This window comes from Carassius carassius, chromosome 35, assembly GCF_963082965.1.
Source record: "Carassius carassius chromosome 35, fCarCar2.1, whole genome shotgun sequence".
NCBI lineage: Eukaryota > Metazoa > Chordata > Actinopteri > Cypriniformes > Cyprinidae > Carassius > Carassius carassius.
Window position 1 is genome coordinate 11,422,871 of NC_081789.1, and position 21,503 is coordinate 11,444,373.

A 21,503-nucleotide genomic window follows, 5' to 3' on the forward strand; every position below is an offset into this window, starting at 1 on the left:
GATACACAGTACCCATTTTCATTTTGTCATTCTGTCATCCATTTCATCCATTGTCATTCTGTCAGCACTCAAATTAGAGCCATGATCCCATAAAGCTATCTTCTGCGGAAATGCCAGATGTCATGCTAGAGTCATATAAGCTTCAGATGCCTCGCCAGTAGGGGTGCTCCGATCAGGATTTTTGAGGCTGATCACCGATCGCCAATCACAGAAAACAGTATCTGCTGATACGGTCAACAATACCAATATTTTCAAAGCCTTCTTTTTATCATGTAGAATTATTTATAGTAAGACTCCAATCAGGAATTTTACCAAGAATTTCATTTTTGAAAATTAATTTCTATCTTAGGTGACTCTTGTGAGAGGAGATTTATTTGTAATTTTTTTTTTTTTTAATAGACGCTGTTTGTGAAATAGTCTTGGCGTGCTTTCACACTAGCACTATTGGTGTCCACCCGGGTTCGATTGACGTAAGAGTTCGGTTCATTTCGATGATGTGGACGTTGTCTTCCGAACTCAGGTGCGCACATGCGAACGATACCCAAGTCCACTTTAAAAGGGTGGTCTGGGGTATGGTTTATGTGAACTCCGGTACGGTTCACTGCTGATGTGAATGCAATAGTTCCAAATCGTGAAAGTGAACCACTATTAATGACGTATTATTTGTGGGTTTCACTCACTTTCCTGACGAGCATGACTGGCGCACTGCAAACAGAGAGTGATATATCTCCTTTCTGTTTGCGTTCATCGTTCTTAAGATCATTTGCAGTACATTCGTAAGACATATGTAAATGCCGTTATCTATCGAAGCTTTGTAAACAAAAAGAATGGTTCCAAAACCTAAATATATAAAAGTGCAGAGTAAAATGATATGCATTTGCCGCCTTCTCCTGCGAACAGATAAACAAACTGCATTTCGGACCAAAATAAAATAATATGAACACATTCCAGCAGGGGCAGTGGGAGGGGGGAGCAATCGAACTCTGGTTCGGGACATGCAACCAAGTGTGAAAGCACCCTCAAAGAAAGTTTTCAAATTTGCTACTTTAAACATTTTTTAAAGAAGAAATATGAACTGTACTAGTGTTGGGCGATATGGTCATTTTTCAAATGGAGTAAAGTTATATTGAACGGATTGCACGCAGATTACTTGAAATACTGCAATATATTGAAATACTGCAGACGATGTATGTCTGTGTGAAATGCGGTGTTGAAGTGAAATAGCAGAGCAATTTGATAGCTGAATTATAATAGGCTGCCTAATAAATAATAATAATAATTATTATTATTATTATTTAATACATTAATAGGAGAATGAGCCTAATATCGTCTTGACTACTGACATCTGCTGACATCTAAAGACATCTGCTATCGTCGATATTTCTGACTATCCTCTATACACGATACTATAATCTGTCATCACAATCGTAAACTGTACCTCACCTTCAGCATTACTCACCTTCAGAATTATTTAGGTGCCGTGCCGCTGCATGTCATGCCAAACCTCTGACAGCAGGCACATCATCAGTTTGAGATAATTTTTTGGAGATCTGCCTTTATGGAGATGGCCGATCAATCATCCCAAAGTCATTATCGGCCAATAGTGATCAGTAGCCATCGCTAGTCGATCAATCGGAGCACCCCTACTCGCTAGTGCATTAAAGTGACAGACAGACAAAGTCAGGCATGTTTATCTCTATCTACTTAATGCATATAATGCTCATTTGGGATTTGACATGTTAACAAATGCATTGCATTACATCATTTGAGCTTAAAATAATTGCTCACCCAGAAATTAACGTTTTGTCATTATATAATTTTTTTTTGTCTGTGTGTGTGAACAGTGTTTGTGAGGGATGGCCAGGATAGAGTGTGAGGTTAGTGGTTAGAGAGAGATCAGGAACAGGAAATAAATGTCACACAGCTGTTGCCAAGGCTGAGATATCGGTAGGGGTTTGTGTTTAAATACTTGTGTGACATTCATCCTGCAGTGGTGTTAGCCAAACAGCTGTGTGCTTTTCTGTGTGTGTCCGATTATCACTGCCACCCCATGAGCCAGACAGATCTGCAGAATGGAAGTCTATCCGTGAGGAACATAATCAGGATTCAGGCGTTCTTAGCAAGGAAAGAAGGTCACAAGAGTGTTGACCGTGACCGATCCCAGACTGCTCCAACCAGATGCAACTCACGGCTGGAAGAATTGAAGCCATTGCCTAATACAAATAAGCAAACATTTTTTATGTGATTATATCCATGCAGATATGCTTGAGTTGTTACTTTGGTATGGTAGTGTTGAAAAATTAGTTTTATAAGTACAAGAACCACTTTAAATATGTAAAAATCTAGTTGTTTACAGAAAGGATCAAGAATGAGTCAAAATATGCTGATTTGAGTAAGAGCATTTGGAGTGCTGCTTTGAGGTTTATCTCTGCAACTTTGGATGTCCTCTTTTTTGTAAAAGCTTATGGAAAGCTGATATGTGACTTAATATTGAAGTCAAAGGCTTAAGCATAGTCTTCATCTTCTCCAATTGTAAAGAGGAACATGTAAACTGCTGATGACGACACCAGGGAAATCAAAGCTGACATTTAATTTTGACACCTGCTGAGCACAATAAGAACATTTCTAGGATTTCATCAGCTGTTCCTTTTGCCAATTTTGTTATACTTGTTTTTTTTTTTTTTTATCACTGAACAAATTACTGCTTTTGAACTACTGTATACATGGTGTTTCACAGCAAGGTTTAAAAGAATGGGTTTATTTAAAAATTATTGTTTATTTAAAAATGAAGTTGTTGAACGGTAGCTTTCAATTAGCCCCAAAGCATTTAAATGGGAAATAAACAACTTGTTGTCATTATATGTTTAAAGCACCAATAGTTTACCAAAATTTGACACTGGGGTCTTTGAAATTGGAAATTCCGTCTCTCTGATTAATTGATTAATTTTATTAATTTATTGTTTAAACGGAATGATGTAAATCCTTAATAATAACAACAACAAAACAACAAGGTAGTTTGGTCTTCTCTTTGCCATAGTGATGTAGGGTATTTGATAGTAAACTGGAACCAGATAAAATCAGAACAAACTGTGAGCCTGTGAATTTTCCTGCAGTGACTTTGCCATTCCATACTTTATCTACATGTTGCTAATTTTACCAAACGCGGTATCGTAAAGACATTTTTTCGAATGTTGCAGCCTGTGTGAAATGCGCTAGGCTGTAAGTTACTACTTGTCCCTCTCATTCTGCAAATACATGCACGCACACTCATTTAATGAGAGACGTGGGTCACATTCTATAACATTCCGCTTGTAAACAAGGAGGCCTTAACTCTGAGTTCTTGTCATATTTTATTACCATTTTCTAAACTATAGTGAATAAACTGTGATAATGTTGAATGTGTCTGAATACATTTTTGTTTGACTGTATCTATTTGATAAATGAAGTTAACAAATTAACATTATAAAATTAAAAGTTTATGTTTTGGTTCTGTACCCAATATTAAAAATTTTTTGCAATAAAAATATCTCTGTCTGTACTCGGTATCAGCAAGTACCAAAAATAAAAGTATCGGTATCGGCCGAGTACGAAAAAAAGTGGTATCGGTGCATCACTACTAATTTTATAAGGGTTTTTAAAATTATTTTTGAATTAATTAATTGTTTTTAAATGAAAGTGTGCTTCGTTCTTCTCAATGTTGTATGAAAACTGCAGCGTTGATTAATATTAAAAACAGTCAATAAATGATTTAACAGTTTTGTTTTTCCCGCTTTGCCTATCTAGTGTTGCTATGTTTGGTTGGAAGATGCAGTTAAATCATCTCTAGGCTTGGTAATGGTTCGGGGTTAAACAGTGTCCACTAGCGTTAGCATGGCTCTCAGTATGAAGAAGTAGGAGGAGGATGCTGTTCAGCCCAAGGCACGCCTGTGTCAGCCTCATGCCGGATTTAGCATTTGGGTGGAGGTGCTAGTGGTGACTGTTCTCACTTGCCTTGAGGCTTTACCACAGAATCCAGAAGCGTCAACTTCCTCTTTAAAGTGAACACAGCACAGCCTAGTTTAGCAAGCTCCCTTAGAGGATCACTCATTTGGCCCCCTAGAGACTCGGCATGCTTGCTGTTCTAGCTTTCTAAGCACAGACGCTAATGAAGCTGATCTAAATGTTTTTCATCATACATCTGAGTAATGATATTTTCTATCACAAATATGCCAGATAATCAATGTATTTTTCAATGTTTATCTCCTATTTTGTTGATATGTTTGTGCACACACACACATTTTTGAGGAAATGTAGGTCACACTGAGTAGTAAGGTTATATCTTGCACTCTACATTTTAGTGGTTTAAAATGTATCTGAAACCACAGGCTGCCCACTAAGGTTTGAGAAATCTCACTTTAAATCACTTAGTCTAAATTTACAGGTTCTTAATCAGGTCAATGTTTAACATTACTACTTGTAAATTAATGCAGTGAATTACAGTGATTTATATATACATTAATCTCCATCACCATGATTTTTTGTTTTTTTGTTTTATGTATGCATGTTTGTATGCAAGCATACATGTATTTTGTATTATTCATATTTATTCATTTGTTTCACTTATATATTTATATATAAAATATGTCCCTTTAAAGTAGTAACCAAAAACAATTCTAAAAATGTACTCAATGAAGATGAGTTTGTTTGTTATTTGGAACAGATTTTGAGCCTGATTTTAGCTGATAAAAATCATCAAAGTAATCCACAAATAAACCACACTTCTTGTTAAAAGAAAAGCTGCATGTGAAATGAGTTTCGAGGGGCATTCTTTGGAGAGCATATGTGGTTAGTGGTCTTGTAGTAACAGTAACTTACAGGTTCTCTCTCTTGTCTTGTTTTGCCCTAATGCATCCAGAATTACTATTCTAAAATGGAAGTTCTGGTCCTGGATGATGATTGGTCAGTATGCTATACTAACAGCTGTGATGTAACTATTCTCGGTGTCTATCACTGCTGGTACTCCACTGTGTGTCACAGATGAAAGAGTCTGGTCATGTAAATGCATTGGATGAAAAAGAGTAATTTTTAAGGAGCGATGCCTGAGAATGAATGCTATTTTGTCTGTTGCATTAGACAGAAAGTGGCTTTAGTGAAAGATGAAATATTTCCATTATGCATGGAACATTCTAGAGTTGTTTGTCTGGGGCACAAAGAGGATGTTGCGAGTCATGCCTGCTGCATTTAAAACTGTTCTTTTTTTCTCTTCCTCCTCAGTTTCTTTTTTGTGCATGCTTACAGCTTCATCAGGCCTGAAAGTATCAGGCTAAAACGCAAGTGATTCTTCATAAAATCCAAACTGTATATGTAATTTCTTGTGTTCTTTTGAAATGGCTATTAGTTTCCTGAAGTAGTGGAAAAATATATGTGATAATTCACTGTCAGAGGCCTTAGAAGCTAAAAACATTGTTTTCTTTCTTTGTCACATTCCCACATTTTTCTGTCAGGGGGAGGTTCGCTTCCATTGTCAGAACTGATGTGAAATATGTATAGTGACATTTGCTCTGGGTGGAGTGGGGCAGGCTTTGAAGCAAACTTGGTGGACTTCCAGGGTAGGGCCCTATGATTTCAGAGATGCAGAAAACATGGATGGACTCGTAGAATCCAGTCATCAAAGTTTTATTTTCTGTATAATGTGGAATGTCACAGAATTTGGATGAAAAAAAATTATGTATTAGTGCTGTAAAATCAGACATTGCTATATGGACTATTGTCTCCATGGTAAAAACTGTCATTCATCAAGTAAATAAAAACTGAAATGTAATAGTTTTTGTCAATGTCTAGTATAGGTTGGGTTGAATTTTGGTTTTATGTTTTGTGTGTAACAGTATATTGTAAGGCTTGGGTAGTTTTTTGCACTTATTTCTGGCTTAGGAAGGAAATGCCTGCTCTATGTTGACAGGATAAGAGTGTTAGCAGGAAACATGTGGCAACCTTCACCAGTGAACTTTGACTTTGACCTCCCACAGCCTAAAATCTGCAGTCAACTAAACATTCAGTAGTCAAGAAAAGTCGTCTGTAGGGCTGCTCCGATCACGATCGGCTGATCGTTAATGCTAGCTTCTCAGTTAACTACGGCTCTGTGCAGTAACAGCTGCTCTATGTGAAATCATGCACCTGATTGAATTTACCCCTGATTAGAGAACCGGCTTTACTGACGAGATGCACATTAACGATCGGCCGATCATGATCAGAGCAGCCCTAGTCATCTGCCTTTCTTTTGGCCTTAACTGTGAAAAACCATACATTGAAATATCACTAAAGATTTTTTATAGAAGTAGCTGGACTATATATTGCATTATATATAATACATTATATATTATACAAATGAAAATTTTGCATAACAGTTTTATTGGATATTGGTTAGTAATTGATAATTGAATGGCATTTATTTATTTATTTTTTTACAATTACAGTAGTGACATCATCACATGGCACAGCAACTGGTTCTTTTTGTATCAGCAGCCAATGAGCTCACTGCTTTACATTCAAATACTCGGCTAGTGCAGTAAATAGCGGTTGCAGCACACTTCAGAAACCCCCAACCTGTCCCAGCTCCACCTGTAGAGATCTTCTACGGGGGTGATTCATGTATGCTATAAATGGGTTTTTTCATATATGCTATATGTGCAGCAGCAGTATTTCTTACATGCTCACAGAAGTGGATGTATTAGCAAAAGCAAGTCTTGTACTTAATCTGGTGCAGCAGCGTAGCAGATTTATTCCTCAAAGACCAAACACATTTTTACATCTAGATTACCTTTGCTGTCACTTTAAAAACACTGTTAAATGACTCTGCTAAAAATGCTCTTTAGCCAATTTCAAAATGAATATACATTTTTAAATATAAAAACTGATTTCTAGCACTGAAAAGATAAAATCTCATCGCCCAAAATCCTACTCTTCATAGTTGAAAATGAACTATTCTCTAGTATTTTACAGTGCAGTTTCAAATGTTTTGAGGTTGTGCAGATGAATTTATTCGGAAGATAACTTTAAAATGATTCACAAACGTGCACTAGGGCTGTCACTTTTTATTCAATATTCGAATATGCATTCGAACATGACGTGAAATATCCTTAATCGAACTATAAATAAAATATCCGGTTTTTAAAATGCCATGTGTAGCGCATTTTTTACAGTCTATGATTAGACCATTTGTTTTTTTATTTTATTCTTTGCCATATTATCCAGTAGAGGGCACTCTAGACGTATTGTAGCGTAGGCCCATGACCAAATCACGCGAATAAAAGCTAGTAGCCAGGCACGTCTGTGCGCTCCGAACATATGTTCTCCACCGCGGGGAACATTGTAAATAAAAAGAGCTGCACTTAATCCAGATCAAGTTGATAGACTGGTGTTTCTTGCAAACAATATTAAGAAATGAATTAGGCTAGGCTATATGACTTACTCCTGCTGCAGTCTAAGTTGTCACGTTATTGTTTAACGGAATCGTTTTTTCTGGAAAACAATAAAACTAACAGGTTGGGATTCACCTCACTGTAGAGAGCTGTCAGATTTCACTGAGAGTGAAGATCTAAACAGGCCTTTGCAGTCGTGTGTTGTCTTTGTGTCTCTCAGCTATCACAGTTACGTGATATCAACATTTTTTTAATTGCAGCTACTATGAGATGGGAATACTGTACTTTACGCTCAATAAACAAACATCTGTCACTAATTTAATTGGCCAATTTCTACTCAGGATCATAATCAAATAAATGTAACATTTAATAAAGCTGTTGTTGAGTGAATTACTTGTCCTCAATCAATCAAACTACATTATCATTAGCTTTAATGTGACTTGTAAGGGATGGGAATTTTTTTTTATTTGTATTTTTTTTCCAATTAATCAATGTCTTAATATGATCGAACCAGAATGTTCTTGAATATAAATTAACCAAATCTGTCATCTGGTATTGAGTCTACAACAAATTGCTTTTAGTCAAGGAATATTTTAATAAAATGTATTTAATATACAAATGGTTTGAATTATATATATGCTACCATTTAAAAGTTTGGGGTTATCAAGATTTTATTTTTACTGTATGTTTTTCCTTCTTGCTTATGCTCACCGAGACTTCATATATTTGACCAAAAATACAGTAAAAATTTTAATATTTTGAAATATTACGTTAATTTACGTTCTCTATTATAATATGTTTTAAAATGTAATTTATTCCTTTGATGAAAAGCTTGATTTATAACTATTACTTTAAGCAACATTTACAGTATAATAATGTTAGTACTGTTATTTAGTTGCAGTATCCCACTGTAATATTATTATAAAAATTATATGTGACCCTGGACCACAAAACCTCTTACGTGTCAGTTTTTTTAATTGAGATTTATACATCTGCTAGCTGAATAAGCTTTCCATTGATGTATGGTTTGTTAGGATAGGACAAACTTTGGCCGAGAAATAACTATTTGAAAATCTGGAATTTTAGGGTGCAAAAAAATCTAAATACTGAGAAAATTACCTTTAAAGTTGTCTATATTAAGTTCTTAGCAATGCATATTACCAATTAAAAATTAAATTTTGATATATTTATGGTAGAACATTTACCAAATAACTTCATGGAACATGAGCTTTACTTAATATCCTAATGATTTTTTACATAAAAAAAAAAGAGAAAAATCTATAATTTTGACCCATATAATGTATTTTTGGCTATTGCTACAACTATACCCCAGCGATTTAAGACTGGTTTTGTGGTCCAGGGTCACATATATTTTTACTGTATTAAACTATTTTTTCTCTACAGCAATTCATTGTATTTATTTAAGAAATACTGTAATTACTTTTTTTTCATAAGGTGGATTGAATTTGGCATTTAATAAGTAAATGGAAAATAACATACTCTGAGTTTTAAAACATAAAACAGACAGTAGCCTTTTATGAACATGTAAGCTGAAATGGCAGCTGGAATTTTTTTTTTTTTTTTTTTTTTACTGTATTCATGGTAGTACTCAAGTCAAAAAAAAAGAAGTGATTATAAATATATGATTTGTTCTTAATCAGTACTGCAGTAAACCAGATGTCTATTTTAATCATTTATTTAATTTAATCATGAACTCCTTTTTTTATGAACACTATAACTATAATTATAATGACTAAAACATCTAAGCATGTGCTTGCAGTAAGGTCATGTTTGCTGTTACACTTCAGAAAAAAATGCATTCATGATTTTATGAAATACTAATAATATTTTTTAATACTGAAAATGCTGATTGGTTGTATGCATGTTGGGACCAAATAGTGGATTGCTCTGTAAATATTAATTCATGACATTTCTTTTTTCAGAAGCAAAAAAATAATATAGCTGGTGAAGTTTATGAAATTTGGTTGATTTGATGGATTTATTTGAAATTAAAATATTTTGTAACAAATGTTTTTACAGTCAATTAGCTATTCAACTAGTAAAATAGCTATTGAATTGCATAGTTTGGGTGCATTTGAATTTGATATTTTTATGTAAAGAGTCAGAAGGCTCTGTGTATAATTTGCAGCAAGGACAGACTTTGAGAGCTTTCAGTGATGAGTGAGGGGTTAAATGTTCTTGTTATTGCAGTCCAATCCAAAAACAACAAGACCACCGTCAGCCGATCCTAACACGGCACACTGCTTACTGACTGATAACAGCTTCTAATGTCATGTATTATCTGTGCTGGAAACTCACCGTTTAGTTCTGTGTAGAGGATGACTCTCTGTGTGTGTGTGTGTGTGTGTGTGTGTGTGTGTGAGAGAGAGAGAGAGAGAGAGAGAGAGTGAATGCTGATTAGGTTGCATAAAACCAAAATTCAGATAAGGAACTGTTAAAGCCCCATGACCTAATTAATCCAACACAAATTTTCTCCTGATTAGTTTGTGATTTTGCATAATTTTCTGCAAAATTCTGTTGAGGACAAAATAAAGGAGAGAGCAGTGAAAACATGCTGTTTGCCCAAATGCTCAAATGAAAATGCTTGACCAAAGTTTCGGCCTCGTGTTAGACCATGAGTAGCATTACTGCAGCTCAAAGGACTACTTTTAAATGTCAATGCTATTAAACAGGATGTGTTGTTTTTTTAGGTAGCTGGCTGTAAATGTGTTTGACAACATAACGAACTTGCTCAACAAGATCTCATCAAACTGTTGTTCTGTAGTTAGATACCTGATATACGTAGTTTGATAGCCCTTGTGGCCTTGCTGACATGGCATTTTGAAATGTGCATGAAACTGAAGTTTCACACACGTGTAGAGAATGTTTTGTGTCTCAAACTATTTTTTAACATCTGCTCTTGGAAAAATGGCATAAATCAATACTTTTGTTAACTTGATTCATTCCGTTCCTTAGTTAAATTATTAAAATAATTGGTTTTGAGTAAGTATAGCCTAATTCTGTGCATTGTACAGTACAGACAGAGTTTGTTTGTGGTTTGTAAGTGGCTTTATTTATTAATTTACCAATACAGTTTTTAGTAGGAATGCACGATAAATATGGGCTGATATTTAATGTGCATGTTGTCAGTAAAGCCAGTTCAGTAATCAGTGGTAAATCTCGACACATGCATGGTTTCACGTGCAGCAGCATTTACTACACAGAGCTGTTGCTCATTGACAAGCTGTGCAAAACATCGTCCGATATTTATCGTGCATTCATAGTTTTTAGTATCACATGTTTCTACTACACTGCATATTGCAATTGTACAAGTTCAGTGATTCCCATCTTTGATCTGTTTGTCCACAGGCTTTGGATCAGGACAGAAATTCATTGCAGAAAGTCAAGAAGTCAGTCAAAGCCATTTATAACTCTGGTCAAGGTATGTTCACAACCACGCACACACAGATACTGGTTTTTTTAAGGCTGTAATACAAACAAACACACATTCAATTCATAGTCACAAATTTTTAATAGGCATTGCCTTTTATATGGCAGTGTGCAGTATTTTTAGTGATTGCAGATTAATTTGCTTGTAATATTGTTAAAACAAATGGCTAGATTACATTTAGCATGAACATGTTTCTGGTTGACGCCACACCAGCTAGTTTCATCCACCCACCTACACAAACACCAACCTACCTAATCTCTTTCACACTCTATAGATGCATTCTGCACTCAGGTGTGTGTGTTTTTTTCTATATATCGTTCTATTGAAATAAAACAAAGCAGGATCCAATTTTATCATACAGATACAGACCGAAATGTATTTTGTAATTTCTTTAAGGTGGAAATATATTTTTTCTGTTAAATGGCTAAATATGCACAGTTATTGATTGTACCTATTAAAATCAATAATAAATAATAAATAAAAAACAATAGAACAATAAAACTGTCCCAATATATGTACCGTATTTTCCAGACTATAAGTCAAACTTTTTTTCATAGTTTGGCTGGTCCAGCGACTTATAGTCAGGTGCGACTTATTTATCAAAATTAATTTGAAATGAACCGAGAGAAATGAACCAAGAGAAATGAACCAATAGAAAACATTACCGTCTACAGCCGTGAGAGGGTGCTCTATGCCGCTCATTGCTCCTGTAGTCTACACTGAAAACATAGAGCGCCCTCTCGCGGCTGTAGACGGTAATGTTTTCTCTTGGTTCTAAATAAATGTGACTTATAGTCCAGTGCGACTTATATGTTTTTTTTTTTTTTCTCATCATGACGTATTTTTGGACTGATGCGACTTATACTCAGGTGCGACTTATAGTCCGAAAAATACGGTATGTATATTTATATATTCCTTCACTGTGTTACAGGTTTTTTTTTTTTATAAATACTGTTACTTTGATTTTTTTTTTCAAAGAATCCAGTAAAAAGGGACCATTGATTCCACAAATTAAGCAGCACATTTTTTTTTTGTTACATTTGATAATAAGAAATGTTTCTTGAGCACCAAATTAGCATATTAGAATGATTCCTGAAGGACCATGTGACACTGAAGACTGAACACTGAAGAATGGCTGCTGAAAATTCAGCTTTGCATCACAGGAATAAATTACATTTTAAAATACATTATAATAGAAAACAGTTATTATATTATCAAATATTATATATGTATTATCAAATAAGCTTTGGTAAGCATAAGAGATGTTTAAAAAAATCATCCCAACCCCAAATGTTTTCATGGTAGTGTATACTGTATTTTCGCATCAGTCCAAAAATACGTCATGATGAGGAAAAAAACATATATAAGTCGCACTGGACTATAAGTCGCATTTATTTATAACCAAGAACCAAGAGAAAACATTACCGTCTACAGCCGCGAGAGGGCGCTCTATGCTGCTCAGTGGTAGGCTACAGGAGCACTGAGCAGCATCTCTTGCAGCATAGAGCGCCCTCTGGCGGCTGTAGACGGTAATGTTTTCTCTTGGTTCATTTGTCTTAGTTCATTTCTCTTGGTTCATGTCAAATTAATTTTGATAAATAAGTCGCACCAGACTTTAAGTCGCAGGATCAGCCAAACTATGAAAAAAAGTGCGACTTGTAGTCCGGAAAATACGGTAATAAAATGTATTGATTTAGATTGTTATAGCTCAATGGGATTTATCAAAAGATAAAAACATTATTTGTCTTGATTAACCTCTAAAATTCTAATAAAAATAGAAAATGCATAAAATGTTTAATATAATGACTCCCTTCAACCTAATCATGGTTACATTAGCAGAAAAGTTTGATTTCAAAGGTGCAGAAAGTTTGAGGTTGCAATTTGATATAAGCCAACATTCCTAGAGTACAAAATAATTTGCACTGATGAATGATGTACATTAATACCAGTGAAATTTACCTAGGAAGTGAATGATTTCATGCTGTCTTCAAGGAACTAGACAACACGCTTCCATAGTCTTGATCATGGATGTGTACTCTTCAAATGCATGACGTTGATTTGTTTGGATTGTGTTCGTTTGTTAATCTTTTATTAGATCATATTCAGAATGAAGAGACATACACCCAGGCTTTGGATAAGTTTGGCAGTAACTTCATCAGTTGGGATAATCCAGATCTGGGCACAGCCTTCGTTAAATTCTCCACTCTTACTAAAGAGCTCTCCACCCTCCTCAAGAACCTGGTGAGTCCTCCATGTAAACATATCTTAAAGGCAGAAAGAAAGGACACCCAAGACTGAATGGATTTAAACGTGTCTCTTTTCTTGATAGAAAGAGATCTGTACAACATCCTTTTTTGTTCTTCGGGTGCACTAGTGAAGTCATGAGTTGAACTGTCAGAACACAGATTGTTTTGGTTAGTGCTGAAGCCCAATGTAAGGACAGATTTAAGGATTTATAGCATATGAGATCTCTTCAGAGCGAATCAGCCTCTGTGAAAGGTGTTAAAGAGCTTAAAGTGTGTGTGCTTCTACACAGGTTGTAGAGTTTTCTGCGTTGGTGTTGGAGGCGGATGCGTTCAGACGACAGAGATGTGTGAAATGTGTGAAAATTGTGTGTCTGGTGGATGTGTGAGTGAGAGGGTCATTTGTCATCCATACTGCTCTCTCTTCCTGGCAGAAACGTGGAGATAGAGCCATAAATTTTGAGTGTAGGAGTTGCAGTAGCTACAGCGCGTCTCCTTTTCACCCCTCACACGCACGCAAACAGAAACACACACATTCCTAAATCACTGTGTGAATGCTGTGGAAGGGAAGTCATATCTGTGTGAGCAGAGGCTCACTGTTCCAGCTCTACACAGCTGCTCAACATTGTGCTGAAAAAAGTGGCAAATGTGTTATTTTCCTTTTTTTTCACTTTTTATCTGTGTTCTGTCTAAATTTTAATTTTCAAAGTGCTTTCAGCCGACTGTTGACCGGATGTTGTCAACAAGAGAGAAGCTTTAAGGTCTCCCTGCGGTTTTCCAAGGGAAATGAAAACTTGATGTTTGAAAATGAAGAAATTAAGATTTCCATACCAAACGTAATAGCTGACAAGTGCTCCAAACCCCTCTTAAAATCATCAAATCAGACCAGCCTGACCAGATAACAAACCTTATTAATCTGTTATACTCTAGTCATTTAATGTTTGTCATTAACAAAGATAATGAACACATAATTTCTTACTTTATTAGTAATGTGAGAATTTCATAGTACACTGATGATATCAGATGGTGATATCATGGTTTTGTGATATGCTTCCTAATGATAACAATAATTGTGCATTGCAACTAATAGTATTATATGTCTCGTTGCAGTATAAAACACATCATTTGATTTTTCAGCTTAACAGCACATGTGGGCCAGTAAAGCAACTGGCATTGCATAAACTGGATTCTATATTACATTTTTGCTCGGACTATATACATGATTTTCCTCCAATGTGCTCATGTACAATTGTCATCCTCTCCTGTCAACAACAGCATTAACATTTCCCTGATTAATTTCCTCTGGTTTCTATTTCATCAGTATATCCTCTCCATTTCCACAATGTCCTCCTGAGGACCACAACTTCTCTGGAATGCTGATGGCTTAATATAGACAGATTACACGCACACTTGTCTTTCACATAGTGGGTTATCAGCATTCACAGTGTCTGCTAAGTCATTAAACTATTGGCATTGTGCTGTGTGGCTATTTGGTTTCTTTCTGCAACTAAGGCTTGAAAGACATGTTCAAGCTCAGTATAGCTCAGTCATCAGTAACTTAGCTGTATGAAACAGGGTTACACTGCAGAATTAATTATTTTGGTTTTCTGCTATCATTTCTCTCTCTCAAAAGAGGCACTTTGTTGTCGGGCAGCGGTGCTTTTATACTGTTTTGGCACTAAGCTGAGGTATTTATCACTCTGAAACAAGAGCCTCCATTTAGAGACACTGAAGAATAGTGAGGAAGAGAGGAAGTAGACAGAAATACTACATTATGGTTTGTCTCCCCATCAAAGCAATCCTTATTTATGAAAGCTTTACATTTGTATGAAATGATGAAGATTTTCAGTGCGGGTTACTCTTTGTTACAGCCTTTCTGTGTGATGGTGTATATTTCAGCATTGGTGTTCATTTGCCATCTGCATTATCAGCCAGAGGAGCCATTTATCACGTCAGACATTGGCACACACACACACACACTTGTCTTCAACAAATTTATATCACTATCTGCACTCTGACCTTTAACACACACACACAGTTGGATGGTTCCTGGTATTTAGTGCCCTATATGAAGAAAATCAAACACAGTTTTTAAAATGACTTTTTGTGCCATCATGATTTTTCATGGTTTTGAAAAATATTTTTGGTCTAGCTCAGGCAAAAAAACAACAACAACAAAAATAATTTTTGAAAGTAGTGTATTTATTATGAAAATAGGATATGCATGTCTGCGGACATAGACAAAATTGTGAAAGAAAGTTGTTTAAAATGCTGTAAAATGTTTCTGATGTTTTCTTTGACTTTACATGCTAGTGTATTTTTTTCTTTTATTTTAATTTTACAGATTTTTCCATACATTTATTGTTTCAGTGCCATTTAAAATAAGCAGTTACATCAATTTTATTTACAGTGTGCCAGATTTTTTTTTTTCATGTTAGGCTATGGTGGAGCAGTTGCCATATTAGTAGTAGCAGTAGTTGTAGTGGAAATCTGATTTGACATAATTTAGACATAAAATGCTATTGTAACGGTATACAAACTCCACAATTACGAGAAGGAAGAGGCGGGAACCGGCGAACACTTAAATCAAACTTTAATAACCAAAATAAACACAAAACAGCGCGACAGCCCCTCACGGACGACTGCCGCGCACAAACAAAAACAAACACAAAATTAAGCCCAGGCCTGGTCCTTTTTCATCCTTCACTGTCGTCGCTCCTCTTTTGTATCCTTCCGATCTCCTTCGTGGGACTCGAGACCGGTGAGTGGAGCAGATGTCGATCATTTCCCAATCACTCCACCGGCCTCGCTCTGTTCCCACGGCTCTCGGCCCCGCCCCACTCATCACAGCTATGTTTCAAAAGTTTTCCATATTTTATTCTCTGTAGGCCTATCTTTAGGTTGAGCTTTTTATATATTGTTATATTATAAAGTTTTTCTTTACTTTCTGCTGAATACTATTTTTTTTTTTTTTAAATACTTGTTTTTTGTTTTAATACTGATTATTATAAAGGTTATCGGTTAAAACTAATTATTGGATATCAATTTTAGCTAGTTTTCTTAGAGGTACACAATAAATATTTTTTTTCCTTAACATTTTTTAAAGTGTCTTATTTTAACTAAAGGTTTTATATTTATAATATCAGTCATTTATTGTTGGTTACTGGCCATGAACATAATTATCCAGAATTTCAATATCTGTGCATCCCTGTATTCTTGGCAAATAAACATGTATAGAGTATACAGTCTAAATCATTTTAATGTATTTTAAAGTTGTGTAATGCCAGAATTGGTCCTAAATCTGTTATTCTTGTTGCACGTTTTTTTTCAGGTGAAGTAAATTTCTCTTAAGGTTTTAGGAGACAATGCAGTGTCACAGTGGGTCTCATCTTATTACCTGAGTCCAAACTATCTGGCCTCTTGTGTATGAAACATTTATGTTGATTAATTTAAAAGATCTCTCCTGCAGTATCAAATGACAAAGCAGGTCTGCTCATCCTGATACGGTTGTCTCTCTCTCTCAACGGGCTCTTTTTGCAGATGGCTGTATTTGATATGTTTTCTCTTATTTCTTCTGTGCTGTGCTTATGCTGTGCCAAGTGTCATGTATCGTATTAACACAGTTTCTGCTCTGTTTCACCATCTTTTCCTGCAGCTTCAGAATCTGAGTCATAATGTGATCTTCACACTGGACTCGCTGTTGAAAGGCGACCTGAAAGGCGTAAAGGGGGTGAGAGAAATTTACAGACCTTGTCTTATAGACCATCAGACACGCAGAGGCTAAATACACATGCAGATGCATGCAAACTTTTATCTACACTGCAAATAATTATTTTAATGTATGGTAAAAAAAAGGCAGCTGTGGTTGCCAGAATTTTACTGTTAAAAAATATGGTAGCAGCCTTTTAGGTTTTATGGTTTTAACTTAAATTTAGGACATATAGGCTATTCATTCCAACAATTAGTTAATTCGTTCCTACAACTTATTAATTTGTTAATGTTTCATTAATTTTGTTCCTTAACCCATGATTTAACTAAAATGAGGGAACAAATTAATAAATTGAACAAATTCTTAATTCATGGACCTGAAATCTTTCATTTCTCTTTTCATATGTTTACCACAAGTAAGAGATGCATGAACAGTAATAAAAAAAAGTGAATGAAAATAAAATAATTTTATTAGAAATTAGAAGGGTTAGACGGTGAGGATTTAGCAAAAGAAATAATGCCTTAATATGATTAATTTTTGTGGAAATTCATGACCAACTGGCAAACCAGAACAAAGCTGCATAAATGTATGTGCTCGGATTGCATCCAAAAGCATGGTCACAATGTAACATTTTCCAGCTAACCAGTTATTCCTCTAATAAACAAAGCTTATATACCACACTTGTCATAATCAGAGCTTATAATTTGTAAATAAATAATTGCTGGATTCCAAAAAGCAATTAAAACGCTTTAAGGAAAATGTATAGCTTACTTATAACTATGTAAGTAAAAGGCAATTTGTTTTCATAATATATATATATATATATATATATATATATATATATATATATATTAGCGCTGGTAAGCGATTAAAATTTTTAATCAAATTAATCACACATCACATTTTGAGAAATTACTCCCAAGAGTTAATTTAAAGTCGTTGTGTAAAAGCATCAAACAGGCATTACAAAAAGTAAGTTCAGCAAGAAATATTTTGTTTGATCAAATTTATGACATATAGCCTAATCTTTGGACCATGTGAGTAAATGATAACCGAATTGTCATTTTTGGTTGGGTGAACCGTAACTTTAATAATTTATTTTCCTTATATGATTATTATTACTATGAAAATATGAAATTATTTATTTAATGAAATGATACTCTAAATAATAAAGTAATACTGCCAGTAGGTGGTGGTAAATGTCTTAAATCATCAAGGCATGTATTCATTCATTTGATTTGTTCAAATGGCTGATTCAGTCAGGAGTGAAGTAAATGGTTCTTTATGAATGGATCATTGAATCATTAGGCTTGTTCGACTTGAAGCAGGTCATCACCATCAGACCGATCGTTGTGTGACATCAAAGTACTGCAAGAGCTTAGAGAGCAGACGACTCCTTGTGCCTTTGAATCGCTCATGGTACTTTGATGCACCGATATCATACACCGATCAGTCAGTGCAGTGCCACTTCAAAGCCAACACATATGCGAATGGTTCAATGCGCCAAATGGTTCACCAAATTCGTTCAAAACATGGATTAAGAAATTAAATGTTGCTGTGGGTTGCTCAGAGATAAACAGTTCTGCTTTATCTTCTGGTTGGCAAACTTAAGCAAAACAGACAACATTGTGTCTAAAATTACACAATATTAACTTCTTAATGAACTGTTGTATAAGAGGAGTATCACATTTGCACTAATGTGATATTGCACTTAGCCTCCTTTTCGTGTGATGTTTCTTAACTATGTGATGTAAATACAAATCTGATTCCAAAAAAGTTGGGACACTGTACAAATTGAGTAAAAAAGGAATGGAATAATTTACAAATCTCAAAAATGTATTCACAGTAGAATACAGATAACATATCGAATGTTGAAAGTGAGACATTTTGAAATGTCATGCCAAATATTGGCTCATTTTGGATTTCATGAGAGCTACACATTCCAAAAAAGTTGGGACAGGTAGCTATAAAAGGCCGGAAAAGTTAAATGTACATATAAGGAACAGCTGGAGGACCAATTTGCAACTTATTAGGTCAGTTGGCAACATGATTGGGTATAAAAAGAGCCTCTCAGAGTGGCAGTGTCACTCAGAAGTCAAGATGGGCAGAGGATCACAAATTTCCCCAATGCTGCTGCGGTGAAAAATAGTGGAGCAATATCAGAAAGGAGTTTCTCAGAGAAAAATTGCAAAGAGTTTGAAGTTATCATCATCTACAGTGCATAATATCATCCTAAGATTCAGAGAATCTGGAACAATCTCTGTGTGTAAGGGGTCAAGGCCGGAAAACCATACTGGACGCCCTTGATCTTCGGGCCCTTAGACGGCACTGCATCACATACAGGAATGCTACTGTAATGGAAATCACAACATGGGCTCAGGAATACTTCCAGAAAACATTGTCCGTGAACACAATCCACCGTGCCATTTGCCGTTGCCGTATCTAAATATGATCCAGAGGCGCAGGTGTTTTCTCTGGGCCAAGGCTCATTTAAAATAGACTGTGGCAGAGTGGAAAACTGTTCTGTGGTCAGACGAATCAAAATTTGAAGTTCTTTTGGGAAAAGAGGGATGCCATGTCATCCGGACAAAAGAGGACAAGGACAACCCAAGTTGTTATCAGTGCTCAGATCAGAAGCCTGCATCTCTGATGGTATGGGGTTGCATGAGTACGTGTGGCATGGGCAGTTTACACATCTGGAAAGGCACCATCAATGCTGAAAGGTAAATCCAAGTTCTAGAACAACATATGCTCCCATCCAGAAGTCGTCTCTTTCAGGGAAGACCTTGCATTTTCCAACATGACAATGCAAGACCACAAACTGTATCAATTACAACATCACAAACTGTATCAATTACAATATCATGGCTGCGTAGAAGAAGAATCTGGGTACTGAAATGGCCAGCATGTAGTCAATATCTTTCACCCATAAAAACATTTGGTGCATCATAAAGAAGAAGATGCGACAAAGAAGTCCTAAGACAGTTGAGCAACTAGAAGCCTGTATTAGACAAGAATGGGACAACATTCCTATTCCTAAACTAGAGCACCTTGTCTCCTCAGTCCCCAGATGTTTGCAGACTGCTAAAAAAAGAAGAGGGGATGCCACACAGTGGTAAACATGGTCTTTTTTGAGATGCATTGATGCCATGAAATTTAAAATCTTATTTATTTAAATCAACTTATTTTTCTCTTAAAATGAAACATTTTCTCAGTTTAAACATTTGATATGTCATCTATGTGTATTCTGAATAAAATATTGAAATTTGAAACTTACACATCATTTTTATTCAAAATTTGTAGTGTCCCAACTTTTTTGGAATCGGGTTTGTGTGAGACATAATCTGAGACACAAATGGGCGTTTTGCCCCATATCTTGAATTTTAGGGATATTTTCTAGGCTCCATCATGCAGTAAGTTGTTGCCCTGCCTCATATTTGTCATCAATCGACTGTATGAAATGGCAGATGATTCACATGGGTCTGGGATGTATGTATGTATGTATGTATATATGTGTGTGTGTGTGTGTGTGTGTGTGTGTGTGTGTGTGTGTGTGTGTGTGTGTGTGTGTGTGTGTGTGTGTGTGTGTGTGTGTGTGTGTGTGTGTGTGTGTGTGTGTAAAATAATTAAGCTAACAGATTTAAACAGAAGTGTGGCACAGTGCTCCAAAAACAAGTTCACGGAAAGGATGACAACGTGCATTCTGTTTGCTTGCTTTATTTTACAAAATCAATAATCTTCCATTTTTATTGTGTACAAAAATAAAGGTGAACACTTTTGCAGATTAAATCTTACTCTCAAATTTATTTATTTTTTTTATTTTCAGCTGTTAGAACACGCCAGCCTTCGCGCGCACACCAGTGGCGAGGTCAGAAATTTTAAACTGAGTGGACCTTGGTGGAATAGGGTGGACCTGAATGACTACTCTCAAATTACACAAATTTTACAATATAGGATAAAATCACTATACAGTTCAGATAAGTTAAATGTGATTGATTGTTAGCCAATAAATTCATGAATATACAACAAAATACATTTACAAGCAGCTACAAGGAAGACAAATATAGATATTGTACTGCTATATGACCACTGTAGCAAGACATCAGTGTTCAATAATTGTGTTCATTTTAAACTGGAATAACCTGGTTCACTAACTTACTGTGCCAAGGCCAAATCTCTGACAGCATTATACTTTGAGAGCGATCAGATGTTGCTTACATTCAGGGGCGTAACCATCTTTTCAAACGTGAGGGGGACAGAAATTACATATATATATATATATATAAAACATTACAATATAACATTTCTGTAATCTATATAGCCTACCAGTAAACAGTTTTTGAAGAGTAAGATTTTTAATGTTTTTATAGCCGTCTCATCTGCTCACCAAGCCTGCATTTATTTGATCCAAAGTACATCTAAAAAAAAAAGGTAATATTGTGAAATATTTTTACTATTTAAAATAACTTTTCTATTTGAATATATTTTACCATTTTTCCTGTGATCAAAGGTGAATTTTCAGCATCATTACTCCAGTTTTCTGTGTCACATCCTTCAGAAATCAAATCATTCTAATATGCTGATTACCAATATTTAAAACAGTTTGAGTACATTTTTTTCAGTGTACTTTGATGAATAGAAGGATCCAAAGATCAGCATTTATGTGAAATAAAAAGACTTTGCAACATTATACAGTGTATCAT

The 21,503-nt window shown here is 35.3% G+C and overlaps 1 protein-coding gene across 6 annotated transcripts in view; it reads left to right on the forward strand.

The window, feature by feature from the left end:
- The window catches only part of asap1b (ArfGAP with SH3 domain, ankyrin repeat and PH domain 1b), an 84,097-nt gene that overhangs the window by 26,792 nt on the left and 35,802 nt on the right, over positions 1 to 21,503 (forward strand). For all 6 annotated transcript variants that reach the window (XM_059524411.1, XM_059524406.1, XM_059524408.1 and 3 more), the window contains exons 4-6: positions 10,767 to 10,839; positions 12,944 to 13,089; positions 16,747 to 16,821. In XM_059524411.1, the coding sequence (XP_059380394.1) occupies positions 10,767 to 10,839; positions 12,944 to 13,089; positions 16,747 to 16,821 (294 nt within the window). The remainder of the gene's footprint in view (positions 1 to 10,766; positions 10,840 to 12,943; positions 13,090 to 16,746; positions 16,822 to 21,503) is intronic.